Consider the following 17,512-nt stretch of genomic DNA (forward strand, 5'->3'; position numbering starts at 1 on the left):
TATTATCAAAATATCACCCCATGATCAAAACATTTATGGGGTTGGTGATGGGGATGCTGCTGGTCAGTCTATGCTAATGTTTTTACCATTCATAGCTTGAATGGAGCTCCACCAATGCTAAGAGATTACTTAAAATTTATGGGGTCAGATCCTAATCCATGCTTAATTTGTTTTGCACTGTTTCTGCAGCACAAAGCAGGCCTAATTCTGGTTTCAGTGGCCATCTGAAGAATCACTTAAGGTGTAGAATAGCACAAAGCCTCTCTGTCTGGCCCTACACCATTCAGTGGAGGGGACTATATCAAGGAAAGGAGGCATAGCTCGATCACTACTGCATTCTGGCTATCTCCAGCTGCCATAAAAGCCCTCCAGGAGTTATTGTCTTTGGCCATAAATTAGAGCATGTGTGAGGCAACTTCAACTTAATCCCGGCAGCTCCAAGGATCAGGGGAGCATAGAAGATATAGCTCCTTTTAAAGTCTACACCATCAACTCCTTGGCCAGTTCCAAAGGCTAGGCCCATAGGGTAGACGCAACCCCAGAGTTAATTCTCACAGTCAGAAATATTTGCCATTTATTTGTTCGTATTGTGGCTGCTATAAAGACTGTGTAGACTGTGGGTCCATGAAATGTTAACGTTTTGTTGGGAATGAGTCTTTTGTACAGATTCCTTTCCCACTACCCCTCCCACCCCAATTAAAATAGCTATCATCCTAACCATCTCTTCCACCTACAGTAGAGCTAGACCATAGCTGTACAGTTTCGAATGTCTGCTAAGGAGACTAACAAGGGGAGAATTGACTAAAATTTTCTATAAAGACAATGTCTAAGAGCAAGTTAAAAATGAGCCCTCTGAAGCTCCTAACCCAGCTTATTCCAGCTCTCACTTTGTGGTTTGTTTACACCCCCACCAACTTTCCAGTATAATCATGCACCTGTTGCTAGGTAGTCTGGATAAACCAGCAGGGATATAGTCCAGCTTAGTTGTGGGCAGCAGCTATAGGGCTTCCGGCCACTGGAGGCAGAGTTATTAACCCTAATCTTGGCAGGCCCTTTGGGTCGGGTCCATTCCCTTTTTCACATATGACATTTTTGAGAAAGTGAAGGTTTTAAACACTCAAAGGTCCAGATCCAAAAGATGTTTAGGCTCCTAACTTCCATTGATTTTGGTGGAAGTTAGGAGCCTAAACACCTTTGTAGTTCTGGGCCAAAACATTTAGCCTCACTGCCTGTCGAGGTCATGTTTGTTTTGTATAGCAAAAGGGGAGGGGGGAAGAAGGAGGGAGGGGGGGAGGGAGGAAGACTTAAGAACAAACACAGCCTGAAACTAGGATCAGTTGGTATCGTTTACTCAGCAAAAGATACATAAAAATATAACCCCTTCAAAATCAATCCAATCACAACTGATGAAATTTAAAACAATTGTTGATATTAAAACCCCAATTCACCCTCAGAGTGACTGGCTAATACTAAAGCAGAGAGATGGTGATTAAGGGACCAGACTAGGCTTCAGAGGATCAGGGTTCAGTCACCAGCTCTGATGTTGGTTTCCTGTGTGACCACAGGTAAGTCATTTAATCACAAAGCTCCCTATTTAGGAAATGGGAACAATAATATTTTCTTTCTACCATATTCTTCTTCTTTATTTTTGTTTTTTTTGTTTACATTGGAAACTCTTTGGAGAAGGGACAGTCTCTCACTATGTGTATGTACAGTGCCTAACACGGTGTCCTCAGTTTGGTCCTTTAGCTACCATAATGCATGTTATTACAACTGAGTACTTATTAACAGTGAGCAGCCAAACAAGAGCACAGTAATATAAGCAGACTGGAAATTAACCATTGTATTTGTTGATGAAAGAGTAAAAACCTCCTCCTGCCTCATCATGAAAGGGCTATGGGTCTTTATTCATGCTAATGTGAGGCTGAACTGTGCTGAGAGGGCACCTCTAGTATAAAGTGCTTCAGGAAACTATAATTTACTTCTCTTTCCCTGTCCCTCCTCTTACTAATGCTTGGTTTTTGTAGTGCACAGGGAGAGCAGGGCTGTTAGCAGACACTGTAAACTCTTGATAAAGAAAATTAACATGGTAAAGGCGGGGGGGGGAGGGGCAGGGAGAGAAGAGGGGAGAGAAGAAGAGCTTCCAAAACTGCTTGTTCAGCAGGGATTTTCAATCAAGCTGCAGATTTAGCTCATGTAAATCTGACTGTCATCAGACTATCAGCTTTTTTTGGGTCAACAACATACAGCTGTGCAGACCTGCTAACAATATAGTCAGTGAATATATCTCCTGTCAGAGTTTGAAAATGGTTGGTGAGCAGGCTGCCAGCTTTACTTCTTGGAGGCATTTAAAACAATTATACTGCATGTTCTGTATATTCTCAGAACACTAGATAAGTCAAGCAGTGCCCACATTTTAGGAAATAAACTCTTTGGCCCTTCCAAAAACCAGCAACATTGGGGAAAATGATATTTTTTAAAGCCTGCTTGATAACTAGAAAACCCTAACAATGAAATACATCTTTTAAAATACATATTCCTTTGCAATAATTTAATAAACTGTGCTGCCATCTCATCAAGAATCAGGATGGTTGCCTTGGTGACAAAGATTATCCTTGCTGCTGCTTGATTCTGTCATTTTTCTAAACATGAATTCATAATATTGAGGATTTATTAACGGTATGTCACATTGATCGAGATAAATTGTGTGCTTTAAACTGGCCATGTACGTCTTCTATGATATGACAGCTGCTTTGTCAACTCAGAAATAAGATATGATGTAATTACTAGAAAATTAAAGCTATTTGTCATAAAGCGTAAGACACAGAATATCAAAACTGCAGAGGAAAAATCCTCAATAGAAAAATCTGATGTTTCCCTATTTTAAATATTTGGGGTTAGTTAGTTGTTACCATTTTATGGCTTGTAAATTAATCAAATTCAATCAACATAGAAATGTATCCTTGTTTCTGCTGGTAACATTTAACTTGTAATGTGCAGAAATAATGTATTCTAGAGTGTCGTATTTTCTTCTGGCTCCAACTGCTTACAGAGATTTGGGAAAAAATCCTAGTGAAGTTCAGAGTATATTTTATATATTCAATTTCTTTAAGGACTTTGCATGATGTGTTGTATCATAAGTGTTGCTGTAGGTTAGAAAATCCGCTCAGAAATCTTGAATATTTCTGGTGGGGAGTTATCTGAGTTATATAGTTTGTTCAGAAATACTCATGTCAGATTGGGTCTGCCCCCGATATGTCATGGGGTCAGTTTAGGTTATCTGCTGTATTTACCAGCCTTCCATTGGGTATATGAACATTTTTGAACTAAATTACTATGTGATCCACTAAAACCATTACAAGGGGAAAAACAAACAAACAAACAAGCAAACAAACATAGACTGTATCTGAACATTAGGATTTCCTTGGATTTTGACAGGGACAGAGTGGGTAGGCAAGCTGTGTATTTGAATAATTTGAAGTCAGTGGAGCTATGATAGTTTACACCAACTGAGGATCTCCTAACAGTCCCCAAATGTTTGAACCTGTGTGCATGATTCTGCTAATAGCATACAATTTATCAGTCTATGGGCCAGATTCAGAAATGATATGTGAAGCTATGTAAGATATGCTCTTCTTACACTCCTTTAGAGCTGGCTCACATCTACATACACATGCTGGCTCAGATCTACAAAGGGATTTAGGCTTGTATGGCCCAGTTTTAGGCATCACTGTAATCCACAACCGCCCCACTCAGCTGCCACCTAACTCTGTAGGTGTCTAAACTCACTTTTGATGTGGCTTTAAACAGGTTGTGACTTTATCATTAGATGGGGCTACCTGGCAGATAAAAGTGCACTGTGCAGGTAACTCCAAGTTCATTCAATAACCACTTCCACCACCGCCCACTTTTTCCATCCAGGTCCCCCAACCAACCCATTGTTGGGACCTTACCATCCACCCCCCTTGTAGGGAGGGTTAAGGTGGGTTACGGGTTAAGAAAGGGGAGAACCCCATTGCTCCTCAGTTCCATTCCTTTAAGCAACAGCTCCTTTTTAAGTCCTTAACCAAGCCATTTATCTGGTCACTGTATCCTTCCCTATGGAGTACCTGCACTGGACATCTGCCCTACACTTACATCATGAGTTGCGACATGCAGCCTACCACCCTTCATGCCACATGTCAACAAAGCCCTCCCTAACCCACTATGGAGAAGGTCAATCTGGTGGTAAGGGAAAAATTCCTTCCCAGTCCCCCTAAAAAAGGGATGGCTAGCACAATGCCCACAGTAGGTCCTGACTAAACCTGATATTTTACCACCTACAGGGGAGGGAGGGTGAGTGCTGCCTCCACCTGCTCTGTGTAAAATGGGGCTTCTCTGCACAGGACTGCCCTTTTAAACCCTTCTGCCCATCCAGTTTCCAGGAGATGAGTCAGTGTTGCTACAGTGGCCTCTTGTCCCCTTTTGAATCAGTTTGACCACTCTCCCGCGCCCGGCCATAAAGCACTGTTCCCTTCATTCGGCCAGCCAGCCAGATCTCCCTGCCCTCCACTTAAAGGTGCGATGTGGTCATTGGCACCTAAATTTGTGCTGTAAATCTTCCCTGGGCATATAACTTTCTGACTCGGGGTGTGTGCACTGGTGCCTCACTCCAGGGATCCAAATTCCAATCTCAAGCCTAAACGCCAGAGCAACCACAAACTGGGGGGAAATAGGCATTCCTCCACCTATCTTCCCTTCAGGGCCCTGTTGGGTAGTCATGCTCAGAGGTTGCCTAACTCCACACGAAATGACCAGGGAGAAGAGGGGACCTCCCTTAACTTCTAGCCTAGTGGTTAGGGCAGTGGTTCATAAACTTTTTACTAAGGCTGACCCACTAGCTGGGTTTCATCTCTTTTTGTGAACCACCATTACATATATGCATCCTTTACAACCCTAATCCTATCCTGGTGTGGAGGGGAGACCCTAAGTGGAGGGGCAAGAGGGAGGAGTTGGAGAGCGAGCCTGACTAGCACTTACCCCACAGTGGTGCTTCCTGTCCTGCACGACTGGGCCTGGCTCCTCATTCCAGGCATTGAGACCTGGCATACAAGGTTACTCAGATTTGGCTTGGCCACCTCTTCCTCATAATAGAGGGATTGGCTGGGCTAAACCTGAGTGGTACTGCGGCCTTGTGCACAAGGTCACAATACTTAGTGTGTGGAGCTGGGCCCACCCCTGTAGTTCAGAAGCCACCGCTTAGGGTTGCTAACTGTCTAATCACACTAACACCCCTGCCCTGCCTCCTGCCCTTCCCCTTCTCTGAGGCCCTGCCCTGCTCATTCCATTCCCCGTCCCTCCGTTGCTTACTCTCCCTCACCTTCACTCACTTTCACCGGGCTGGGGCAGGAGGGTGGGATGTAGGAGTGGGTATGGGCTCTGGGCTGGGGCTGAGGGGTTTGGAGTGGGAGGGGGCTCCGGGCTGAACTTGGGGCAGAAGATTGGGGTGCAGGAGGGGGTGAGGGGTGCAGGCTCTGGGAGGGAGTTTGGATGCAGGATGGGGCTCCGGGCTGGGGTAGGGGGTTGGAGTGCAAGAGGGGATGTGGGCTCTGGGAGGAAGTTTGGGTGCAGGAGGGAGTTCTAGGCTGGGACATGGGGTTGGGGTGTGTGTGGGGGGGGAGGGGTGCGGGCTCCAGATGTGTGATGCTTACCTCGGGCGGCTCCCAGCTGGCAGCGCAGTGGGGCTAAGGCAGGCCCGTGCCACTCCCGGAAGCAGCCAGCATGTGCCAGCGCTGCCCCTGCCCTGCAGGCACCGCCTCCGCAGCTTCCATAATCCGCAGCCAATGGGAGCTGTAGAGTTGGCGTTCAGGGTGGGGGTAGTGTGTGGAGCCTCCTGGCCTCTGTTAGGGGCTGCAGGAATGTGCCAGCTGCTTCCAGGAGTGGCATGGAGCCAGAACAAGCAGGGAGCCTGCCTTAGCTCCACTGCACCGCTGGAATTTTGGCGCCTAAAATCTCCCGGTTTGGCTTCAGCAGCTTCTGGGAGATAGAGCCTGATTCCGGGAGACTCCCGGTGAAACCAGGAAGGTTGGCAACCCTACTGCCACAGCAGGGTGGGTTTGCTCTCCAACTACCTCCTCTTGCCCCAGGGCCTCCCCTCTGCACTGGGCTGAGAGACGTGTATGTTTGAACAATTATGGGTTAATCCAGCAACCCTTCTAGAACTTTCCTGTGTCCCATTGGTAGGTTCGGGCCTGACGTTTGGGAAACACTGGGTTAGGGTACTCACCTGGGATGTGGAGACCTGGTTCAATTCCTCCTTTTTCGTGATGAGAAGAAAGGATTTGGATATGGTCTACCGCCTCTCAGGTGAGTGCCTTAGCCAGTGGGCAACAAAGTGTTCTCACACTTTCTGTGGCCCAATTAATATTTAATTCAAGTGGAGAAGCTTCAAGAAGAGAGACAGAGGTCCACATCAGAGTATCCCATAGTGTAGTGCAGTGTTTCTCAACTTTTTTGTGCTGGCGATCCCCTTTGGACTTAAAAAAAAAATTGGGACGCCCCCCCCCAATACTAAGACTTGAAAAAATTGTGACCCCATACCTTAAATATCATTAAGTAAATTATGAATAATACTGGGGCACTAGTGTTAACAAACTAATATTTAAAACCTATGCAAATAATTGAAGGTAAGAAAACAAATTTATGTGCAGATCAAAGTTTATTTTTACATAGAAAGAAACTATAAGTTCACTTTTTACAAATTACGAGACTTACAGAGTCCTTCAATGAAACACTTGTGCTTATTTTGTACCAGCTTTATGGTGGGTTGAATTGAAGACACACTCAGCAGCAGGTCATTCGCCAAAGATTATTTATTTAGTTGCTTTGGCTTTATCGCAACCGTCGATGGGAATCCCAATTCACATAAATATGATGTTGTGAACAGGATTAAAACTTTCAAAGCTTCAGTTACAAGTTTGGGAAACTCATGCTTCTGTGCCATTCAAAACATGCACATGTCTTTTGAAGGCAATGAACACTGAAGCATTTTATCAGATGAAAGCTCAGTTATCTTGCAGGCTCCATGTGAGTTCGACAGACTCAACTACTCTTCTGTTGAACGGATTAATTATTCACCTCCTGCCAAGTTCTTCGTCATCAGGCGGGAAGTCATCCTGGAGCTGCTTATTAAGTTTAAATATATGTTCAATCATAATGTTTTTAATGTCCACACTCTTGTCATCGGGAATCAGTTTCATGTATTCGCACCTCAGAGGAAATGACTTTAAGTTTTCACTCTGAAGCTGAGCAGACCAGGCTCCAAATTTCTTTCCAAAGACGTGTCTTTCCTTGTCTCCCCACCCAATTATGTGTTTGTGTGGGCCTTGAAAACTCATATCCAACTCATTCACATGACTGAAGACATCTGCTAAGTAAGTCAACTGAAGAAGCCATGGTGGGTCACTGAACAATTTAGCAAAAGGAGACCTGTGATCCTGTAGAAACCCAAGTACTTCAGCTCGCAATTCAAAAAGGCTGTTTAACACTTTCCCCCATGAAAGCCCTCTCCATTCAGTGTGCAAGAGAAGAATTTTATGAAGTGCACCTATTTCACACATAAAACTGCAAACAGGCGAGCTGATAGAGGCCGGCTTTTTATGAAATTCACAACTTTTACAGACTCATCGAGCACCTGACACAACTCAGAAGGCATTCTTTTTGCAGTGAGTGCTTGCCAAGGTAAGAAGCAATGGGTCAAAATGGCATGAGGCATAATGGTTTTTCATCTTGCAACAAGCCCACTGTTTTTGCCAGTCATTGATTTGGCATCATCACTGCATAGAGCATTATGTTTTTCCCAATCTATTTCAATATATTCAGTAGCTTCAACAAACAGGTTAAATAGACATTCACCAGTTGTGTGGCTAGGCAGCGCTTTACAGAAGAGCATGTTTTCCTCAACGGTAGCATCTGAATTATATCAAAAGAAAGCTAAGAACTGTGCTACGGCTGAAACACCTGTTGATTCACCAAACTGAACACCATTTTAACTTTTCTTTCAACTGCTCATGAATGTCATCAGCCATTTCATTAACATGCCTCGAAACAGTATCTTTGATAAAGGAATAGCTTTAAGCTTATTTTCCTCTTCATGGCCAAGCATGCTGGTAAGCATGTCTAATGCCACAGGAAGTATGAGATTCTCAGCTATTGTATGTGCCTTACATGTTTGGGTAATACAAGAAGTGACACGAGATATGAAGCTTCAAGAGCATTCTTATTGACATTACTTGTATTCCAAATCAGTGTTTGCTGTCTTTTCAAGATGTTCAGTTTTCCCTTAAAGGACTCAAGAGGCTTGTTCTTTAATTATGGATGTTTACTTTCCAAATGCCAAATTAATTTTAGAAGGTTTCATGCTTTCGGCACTTAGCACTTCACCACCCACAACACAATAAGGTTTATTTTTGATTGCTGTAAAACCGTACATTGAATAGCTGGAATCGGATTTTCTGCACTTCATCTTCTTCACTCCTTCATTCTGTGCAGTACTTGGTTGAGCTCTCTTTAAAAATGTATCCATTGCACAAGAAGGCCTCTTTGAAAAGTGTGCATACAGTACTACTTGCTAGCTGTGAAGAACAACAACGTTGTCTGGACAGGAAGCAGCAGTGAGCTCAAGCGGTTCTGTGAAGTCACATGCTTGCCTAAAGCAGGGCCAGCCTTCAACTCTCTGAAGGCCTCACAGAAGGCACATGTGAAGATCTTCAGAGATGGACCCAACATTGGGCACCGAGGTGTATTGACGCCGAGGTGAGTCGGGGTGGAGGTGGTGCTTCCTCCCTAAGCCCCTGCTGCCTGAAGCCAAAGTCCTGCTGCCGGGACTGAAGCCTGAACCTGACCACCTGGGACTGAAGCCTGAGCCATACCATGGGGGGTTTGAGCTGTAGCTCAAGCCTCGCCTTGCCTCATGGGGGCTGAAAGCCTGAACCCCACTGCAGGGCTGACAGCTCGAGCCTGAGCCCTGCTGACCAGAGCTCACAGCCCAGAGCTCGGCCACTGAGGGGCTCACAGCCAGGCTATCTGGGACTGACAGTCCCAATCCCCACTGAGGGGGGCTCAAACATGTAAATTAGCTTCATGGGGCCCCCTGTGGCATGGGGTCATGCCGGCCATGCACTTGCAAAGCCCTTTTGTGATCCCCCAGGTTGAGAAACACTGGTCTAGTGGTTAGAGCACTCACCTGAAAGATGGGAGGTTTCTGTTCACATTCCTTCTCTTTATCAGCCAGAGAGGGGACTTAAACTGGGGTCTTCCATGTCCAGATTGAATACCCTAACCATTAGGCTAAAGGTTATAAGGGTGTCATTACCTCTGCTCCTGGCTGGTGTAGATGGATTTTATAGGGAGACTAAGCACCTAAGTCAGGTTTGTCGATCCCAGTGGTGTTCCAGCAATTTTCTAAGCACTGCAATGCCTAAGTCTCTGTGTGGATCCAGATTGCTCTCCCTTAGTATATCTACACTAGACTTGGAATAAACTTTCGGGGAATTGTCCGCACTAGCCTTTATCAGTGTGTTACCTACTTCTTGTTAACTTGATGAAAAAATGTCCAGTGTAGACAATCCTTACGCGTAAGGAAGTCTCACTTGGTCTAACATGCTGAGGAGCAATCACAAAACCAAGCAGATGTAAGTTAAATTAGGGTGGATGTTACTTTAACTTATAATTTTTTTCTTCTGTAAACATGATGGGGTAGTTCATCCTTTGTATCCTCTCATGACTAGAGATAGTCCCTCCATGTGAGGACTGAGGGACAGTGATGAGATTGTGTGGAGAGATTTAAATATCTTCTGTCCCTGTTGTCCTTAATTTGTGGATAGATCCAAAGATTTCATGTCTCTAATGGTGTCCATTAACATCTTACATGTACATTAAATTATCAAAAGAACTGTAAAAACAGAGCAAAAAAAGCATATGTTAGAATGAACTCAAAGCCATGTGTAAAATTTGTGGACACTAGCAGTGACTGGGAGAAAAATACTGATATAGTCACAGGAAGAAAACAAACCAAACTCCGTTGTAACAGGAGTCTTTAAATTGGGTGATTTCTTTGTAGTCTGAATTTGGAGGCCTATAGAACAACAAAAATGCTATACATACGAAGACGGGAAGTACACGGTCAGAAATGGCTCATTGGGATCTTATGGCCAGTTTATCTTCTTACCCTGCATAGATGACTGATAATGATGCATATCTAGGCCTCTGCTACTCTTTAATAGGTATTTTTACCTCTTTGCTGAAAGAATGAGTGCTGATTTGAATGCAGTAGAGACTGGTGATATAGCACGATTATGCTTTTCTTCTAAACCTGTATTTTAGATGGCAAATACTGCTTGAAATTGACTGATAGGTATTGATTCTCAGCAGTCTGTGGACAAATCTGTGAAGTCGATCAATCTGTTAATGGAATATAGAAATTTATCTTTCCCATTTACCCTATTAAGCAATGCACATGCTTTTATGTCCTGAACCAGTGTCTAGAAGTCATTGGGAAGACTCTCACTGACTTCAGAGAGCAGTAGATTGGGCCCTTACTGTCCAGTAGATGCAGTATGTTTTCCTCTATCTCTATTGGATTCATTTGGTGGTGAGTGATCTTGTAATTGGAAACAGGAAAGCCAGACCTAGCCCTTAAGTAAGGGGATGCACCTCCCATTGACTTTAGTAGGAGCTGCACCTGCTCACATCAGGGGTTAATTTGGTCTAGTGTCCGATATCAGTTTCACATTCCAGGAGGTATGCTCATATTACACTAATGCAGACACTCTACATAGTCTTAATGGGTTTACCAGATGTCCACTATGATATCACTTGTTATTTTCCCCTAAGTGTTAGCAACTGGAACCTTGATTTTTGGGGAGACGGGGTTTTTTAAAGTCTATATAATATAAATTTTCTTTGTTTGCCATTACTGTATTTTTGATACATGAGATGAAATCAAGTATAAGGCCTATGGCACTGGTAATAGTACCAAAGTCACCAATGAAATTTTCAACAGAAGAGATGGCACAGTATTTTGTGGGCTGAAAGGAGAGCAGACAATTGCTAAAACATTAAAACAAGCAAGTGTAATCCACACACCTCCTGGGAGAGTGCACTGAGAGAGAGAGAGAGAACGATTAATGAGTCTGCCCTACAGCCTTAGCTAAGAGCCAAATGGCTTTTAGCTCATGCAGTAGCAGCTCATGCACTGAGGTCCCCGGTTCAATCCCGCCTGCCGACTACCAGGGTCTGTCGGTGTTACACAAGCATTCTCCAGTCCAGTTCTTAAATAAGTTAACTTCTAAATGATGTAGACCAGGGATTGGCAACCTTTGGCACACAGCCCATCAGGGAACTCCACTGGCGGGCCGGGACGGTTTGTTTACCTGCAGTGTCCGCAGGTTTGGCTGATCACAGCTCCCACTGGCTGCAGTTCGCTGTTCCAGGCCAATGGGGGCTGCGGGAAGTGGTGCAGGCCAAGAGATGCGCTGGCCACCATTTCCCGCAGCCCCCATTGGCCTGGAACGGCAAACTGTGGCCAGTGGAAGCTGCAATCAGCCGAACCTGCGGATGCTGCAGGTAAACAAACCATCCCAGCCCGCCAGCGTATTTCCCTTCTGGCCGCGTGCCAAAGGTTGCCGATCCCTGATGTAGACCATAGGCTCTGACTCTTATTTTTCCTGATGGGTGCTCTATCTTGGCTCTGCCCCGAGGCCCCGCTCCACTCCACCCCTTCCCAGAGGCTCCGCCCTCTCCCCGCCTCTTCTCGCCCTGCTCTGCCCCCTCCCCCAGACTCCCCCTGCCCGCCCTTCACTTGCTTTCTCAGCCCCCTCCCACAAGCCCCCCGCCACTGGTTCCTCTCCGCCCTCCCCAAAGTGCCTCCCTTCGGCCACTGAACAGCTGATTGGCGGCCAGCCCCAGGGCCCTGCTGAACACCTGTGGCTGGTGGTTGCTGAGCATGCCCTATTTTTTTCTGTGGGTGCTTGAGCCCTGGAGCACATGCAGAGTCCAGCACTTTTGATATAGACTGTGGAACAGGGCTGTACTTTGTTATTTGAGTTCATGTAGAAATATTCCCATTTCAAATACAGTCCTCCAAAAAAAAGTGGAAGATGCCAATTTTTGGGAAGAAGATATTCTAGTGTAAATACTGGAAAGCACATAAAAGGTAATGTTATGTGGTATATCTGAATTTGTGTTTATTTTCCTGTGGGCAATACAAGTACAATAACAAGATGCCCATAATCTTTAAGATTTGATAGTGTTTGAATAGTTGTAGGATCTGTACATTGAATTATTATAGAAAATGTAATGTAGCCTGTCCTGATTGGGATGTATAAATTAGAATACCATAACCAAACATTCAGCATTAATTGCAGTTTTTAAAAGTTACTTGAAGACAGACAAGTTGAAAATGTTGATACATCTGCACTCTTCGAATTTCCTAACACTGCATTTCACTCTTTTATTCAAAACAATTCCCAAGCAATCAGTTAATAAAATTCATTAGTAAAGCTTGCCAATTATGGTATAATATTATAGGATGAGTCATTGCTATGGACTCGGACCCTTAATTCTGGAAACTTATCTCTATTATATGTTATAAAATCTAAGCATTATTACCTATTGTTCCAATGTTAATGGTGTGCCAGGCCTATCAAAAATATAGAAAAAAAAATTCTCTCCCCAAAGAAACTTGAATTTTAAATATACACCTGAGTGAATGGAATTCATATTTAACATGAAATGTCCACCTTGAGAAATCCAAGTGGTGCATTTAGGATCAGTAATTATTTGATGTTTAGTAAATATAATCACAAATGCTTAGTAAGAACATTTTTAATGAAAGTCAATAACTCTTTATATATTTTTATATAGGTTAACACATAAACAAAACAATTAATGTGTAGAATCTATAATAGTTAATAGTTAATGACAGGTAGATCTTTATTAAAACAAGGATATACTTTTTTTCCTACTCTTAGGAATGAATAAAAAGCTATGAATTATAGAAACAATAACACACATCGAGAATAATGCTTTGTATATGGCCAGAATTTTGTCACGTCACAGCTTAAAGATCCATGAACCTTTAATATATCTTTATAATTTATTTCCTTTATTGCTATTTGAGTTTTTTCCCCTCCCAATAAACTATTAATTGTATTCTTTCCAGAAATTCATAAAGGCAAGCCTGATAGACAAGAAAAACTTGAAAAAACAGCACCAAAAGGTAATTATTACTATTTATATATGTGTGTGCAATAATTAATATATTTATTCAAATTATATTACACCTCTACCTCAATATAACGCTGTCCTCGGGAGCCAAAAAATCTTACCATGTTATAGGTGAAACCGCGTTATATCGAACTTGCTTTGATCCACCGGAGTGCATAGCATTCAGGACGTTTCTAATCAGGAACAGGGCCTTACTGAACTATGCATTGTATGGCCACATATAAAGACATTGTCCTTGACCCCAATAGGTCCCAATCTACCTATTCATCTATCTCTAAATATAATTACATAAAAACCTATATTAAAAAAACATTAGGATTGCAAAGTCAAGCACTCAAAAGTTTTAAAATTGTCAAAATAAAAATTGCCCAGGCAGCCTTGATTTGATCTCTGTGTATATATGTATATATGTATTAAAATTCAGTTTTTAGTTACATGATCCTATACTATGGTACAGAAAAGACAGTTGTCTTACTCTCAGTGTTCCCTAGCAGCCAGAAAAGTCCTTTTCAGACTCTGTAGCCCAGGGCTGGAGCATGTTCAATGCAAAGAAATCTTTGGAAATTTTGCTGCCAGCCGCTAACAAATCTCTACGGAGCATGTGCAAATGGCAATTTTCATAGGTTTATAACTTGGGCAAATTTCTGTGAGTTTTCCTGGAGAGAGTAAAAAGCACCTTTCTGATGCTAGAGAAATTTCTTTGCCAAATGTCAAGTCTCTCTTCTGAAGCATGTGGAGGCATTACAACTTCTCAATAAAAATGGTTGTAAGAATTGTTTAATATGGGCAAAACAATATATTTTTTCATAATCTCAATCTTGAAACAACAACCAATTTTTCTGTAATTTTCAAAAACAAATTCAGCCTGAAACAGACACTTGGCATGAAAAATTTCAGCCCAAATATTTAAAATTTGGGAAATTCAAAAGCAACTGAAAACAGGATATTATAATGAAAAGTATTAGGCAACCTTACACTGTGAACTCTGCCAATAATTAAACATTTTATTCAAATCTTTTCAGAAACTACTAATTGCAAAGTAAAATACAATTATTGTACTTGTTAGAAAAATGTATTTTAAGGAAAGGAAATAATCTGAGAACAGATCTAACAAAGCACTTATTCTGACAATAATGCCGTAAAAACACAGTGATTTAAGAATGATATCATAATATTTATTAATTAGCATTAGCTTGTGTTGTCCTATGGAATATACCCATGTTTTGGGACAAACTCCCTAGGAATGGTATAACTCAAAATATCAGAGATTGTGGATAGGTCAGAGATAGCCTGTGTAATCAGAAGGCTCAGAGCATCCATATAGAGTTTTCCATTCTGACTTTACTAAAATAATTCAATCCAACTCTGATTTGGAGATGTGATGAAATAATGGGTGTATAAAAACTGAAGATCTTATTATATGACATGGACAGGAAACTCACTAAATTTCAAATTCATCAAACTCAGAAGCCGGATAAGTGCCCTGGTAACACCTGGCTCAGCGAGGAATTCTTTTGCAGAACACAGAGTAGTAGTATGCTTTTATAGCAAATGCAGATAAGTCAGATAACATCACAGGCTAAACCTGTCCTTATTTTAGGAAACAAATGTTTTTATGTTCTTATCTGCTTAAATTACAGCAAGGGAGGTTTAGGTTGGACATTAGGAAAAACTTCCTAACTGTCAGGGTGGTTAAGCACTGGAATAAATTGCCTAGGGAGATTGTGGAATCTCCATCATTGGCGATTTTTAAGAGCAGGTTAGACAATCACCTGTCAGCTAATGGTCTAGCTAATACTTAGTCCTGCCATGAGTGCAGGGGACTGGACTAGATGATCTCTTGAGATCCCTTCCAGTCCTATGATTCTATGTTCTTATTTCTCACCCTCCCGTACCTTCTTCCTGGGACTTGATGTCCCATTCCCATCTCCTAAGAACTTTAAGGGACCCAGGGCTTTTGTCTCCCTCATCAGCTTTTTTGAGGAGCCACCAGAATGGGCTGTTGCCATTTCCCTCCCAAAGCAGAGAAGCTGGAGCATAGTGACCACTCCTGCTCTCACTGCCAGCAGGCTCTACTTGGGTGGGATTGAAAGAACCTCAATAATCCTTAGCATGGAAGCTCATAGCCAGAATATTAGGCATTGGTCATGTTTGCTTGTTACCTAGAAATTATGCTAAGGATTATGGGGCTACCTCAAGTAAAGTCAAGTGCGAGAAGGGGGTCTATCTTTATTCTCACTTCCTATAATGACAGTGGAATTTTTACCCTCCTCATAAGATGATATGTTAGGACTGAGGGGGAGAGGAAGACATCAGCCATAACTTGGCAACCCTCTGAATAATAACATGCTAGGAGTTGGCAACCAGCTCCACTTGAACACCTGTTGGAGGTATCCCAAGGGAAAGGAGCAAGAGGGGTCTCACTTTAATTTAAAAAGGGAGGCGAGATGGAGTTCTGAAGTTGTATGCACAGCTACAATATCCAAAACTATGTAAATTCATAAACTTTTGTTAAGAATACACTGAGGTTCATAAATGAATCTGTCCTCAAGGCCAAATCTCAGTTCAAGTGGATTTCACATTCAATGTGACCTTCACACAAATCTAATTTTAAGCTTCATTGGCGGGCTTGTCAACACGGACACACTCAGGAATGTTAAAATGAATTAACCAAAGGTGTTGAAGTTAAAGCATGTAAATTAAAGCACATTAAACCCTTGTGTGCACCTTCTCATTCAGAAGTATAGTGGCCTTAGTTCACTATATTGTAATCTTCCTTGAAGAAGGAAGCTATAATGAACGAAGGCTGCTTTACTTCAGAATGAGAATGTCCACACAGAGGTTTAATGTGTTTTAATTTCACAGCTTTAGTTAATTCAGCATTTCCTTGATGTCCCTGTGTAGACAAGCCCTTATTCAGTTAATTGGAGCAAACATTCTCTTCTTCATCTGTACGACACTCATCACCGTAAGTCTTACTGAGCTGAGAACTATTTTTACTTCGCTAAGGTATGGAATTAATGCCTCCTTAATCTCTTTTTGCCCTTGCTCATTCTGGGCACAGAAATGTTACCCAACACTCTCTCCAACTTTTTAACTGAGCAGACTAAATTTGACTCCCCGGCACTTTTTTTTTCATTTGATGCAGATTAAATATACTATCAGGCGACTAGTGTTTTGGAAAATATCAGAAATGTGCCCCTCGCATCTGTTTTTTATTGTAGGTAAAGTGGGTAGCAACGCCTAGAATAGTATATAGTTAAGGAGTCTTAACACTTTCCATTATAAGCCGCTGTGTTCAATTTCTTATAAGTTTGCCACACTCTGGATGAAATTTTCCATGCTTGCTTTCTGCTCCAGTCTAAATTTTCTTTTAAAGTTTAATCAAAAATGGTTAAGCAATTTCAAAAAATGAGGCTAGTGACAGAGGAAATTTTGTCAGTATTATTTAAAACACATTCCAGCTGTTTTTCTCAACAGCTCTAGCATCTTCATGGTTTGGGAGTTGAAATTTGGCAGGAGGAAAATAAAAGAAGTGCTTTTTTCTATTCACATGGAAATCAGCCAGATTTGCCCAAACGATGGGAAATCACAATTTGTGCAAATGCAGCAGAACTAGTTTTACTTTTGCTTCTTAATTTTCTGAATGTATTGTGCACTGGATGAGTTAGGGATCTTGTCCTCACCTCCTCCCCCCATTCTCCCAAAAGGATGTGATCATATAATTGAAGACCATATCATAATGCACATGTACAAAGGAGTTGAATTAAGATTACAGTAAGCCTTAATGCTGCCTTTTCTTAACTTTTGAGAGTTTGACTTTGCTATCTTAATGTTAGTGCTGATCGAAAATCTTTTGAAAAACATTTGATGGAAACCAGCTGGCCAGACAGCCTGGTTTCCTCGCAACTCATCCACTTGCCTCCCTGACAGGGCCGGTTCCAGCATTTCTGCAGCCCCCAGCAAAAAAAAAAAAGCCGTGATCGGGGGCGGCAGTTCAGCGGCAGGTCCTTCGCTCCTAGAGGGAGTGAGGGACCTGCCGCCCCCGAATTGCTGCAGGTGCCGCCCCTCTCACTTGGCTGCCCCAAGCACCTGCTTGTTAAGCTGGTGCCTGGAGCCAGCCCTGGTCCCTGATCTCTGCAACTTCTCAGCAGCCAGGCTGGTGGGGAGCTTGAGAAACAGGGCTCTCTGGGCTTCCAGGTTCCACAGCTCTGTGGCAGCCCACCTACTTCCCCAGAGAGGCAGC

The 17,512-nt window shown here is 42.7% G+C and overlaps 1 protein-coding gene across 9 annotated transcripts in view; it reads left to right on the forward strand.

Moving 5' to 3' along the window:
* The window catches only part of TRDN (triadin), a 284,763-nt gene that overhangs the window by 63,467 nt on the left and 203,784 nt on the right, over positions 1-17,512 (forward strand). For all 9 annotated transcript variants that reach the window (XM_054021587.1, XM_054021581.1, XM_054021584.1 and 6 more), the window contains exon 6: positions 13,202-13,258. In XM_054021587.1, the coding sequence (XP_053877562.1) occupies positions 13,202-13,258 (57 nt within the window). The remainder of the gene's footprint in view (positions 1-13,201; positions 13,259-17,512) is intronic.

Source organism: Malaclemys terrapin, chromosome 3 (genome assembly GCF_027887155.1).
Source record: "Malaclemys terrapin pileata isolate rMalTer1 chromosome 3, rMalTer1.hap1, whole genome shotgun sequence".
Lineage (NCBI taxonomy): Eukaryota > Metazoa > Chordata > Testudines > Emydidae > Malaclemys > Malaclemys terrapin.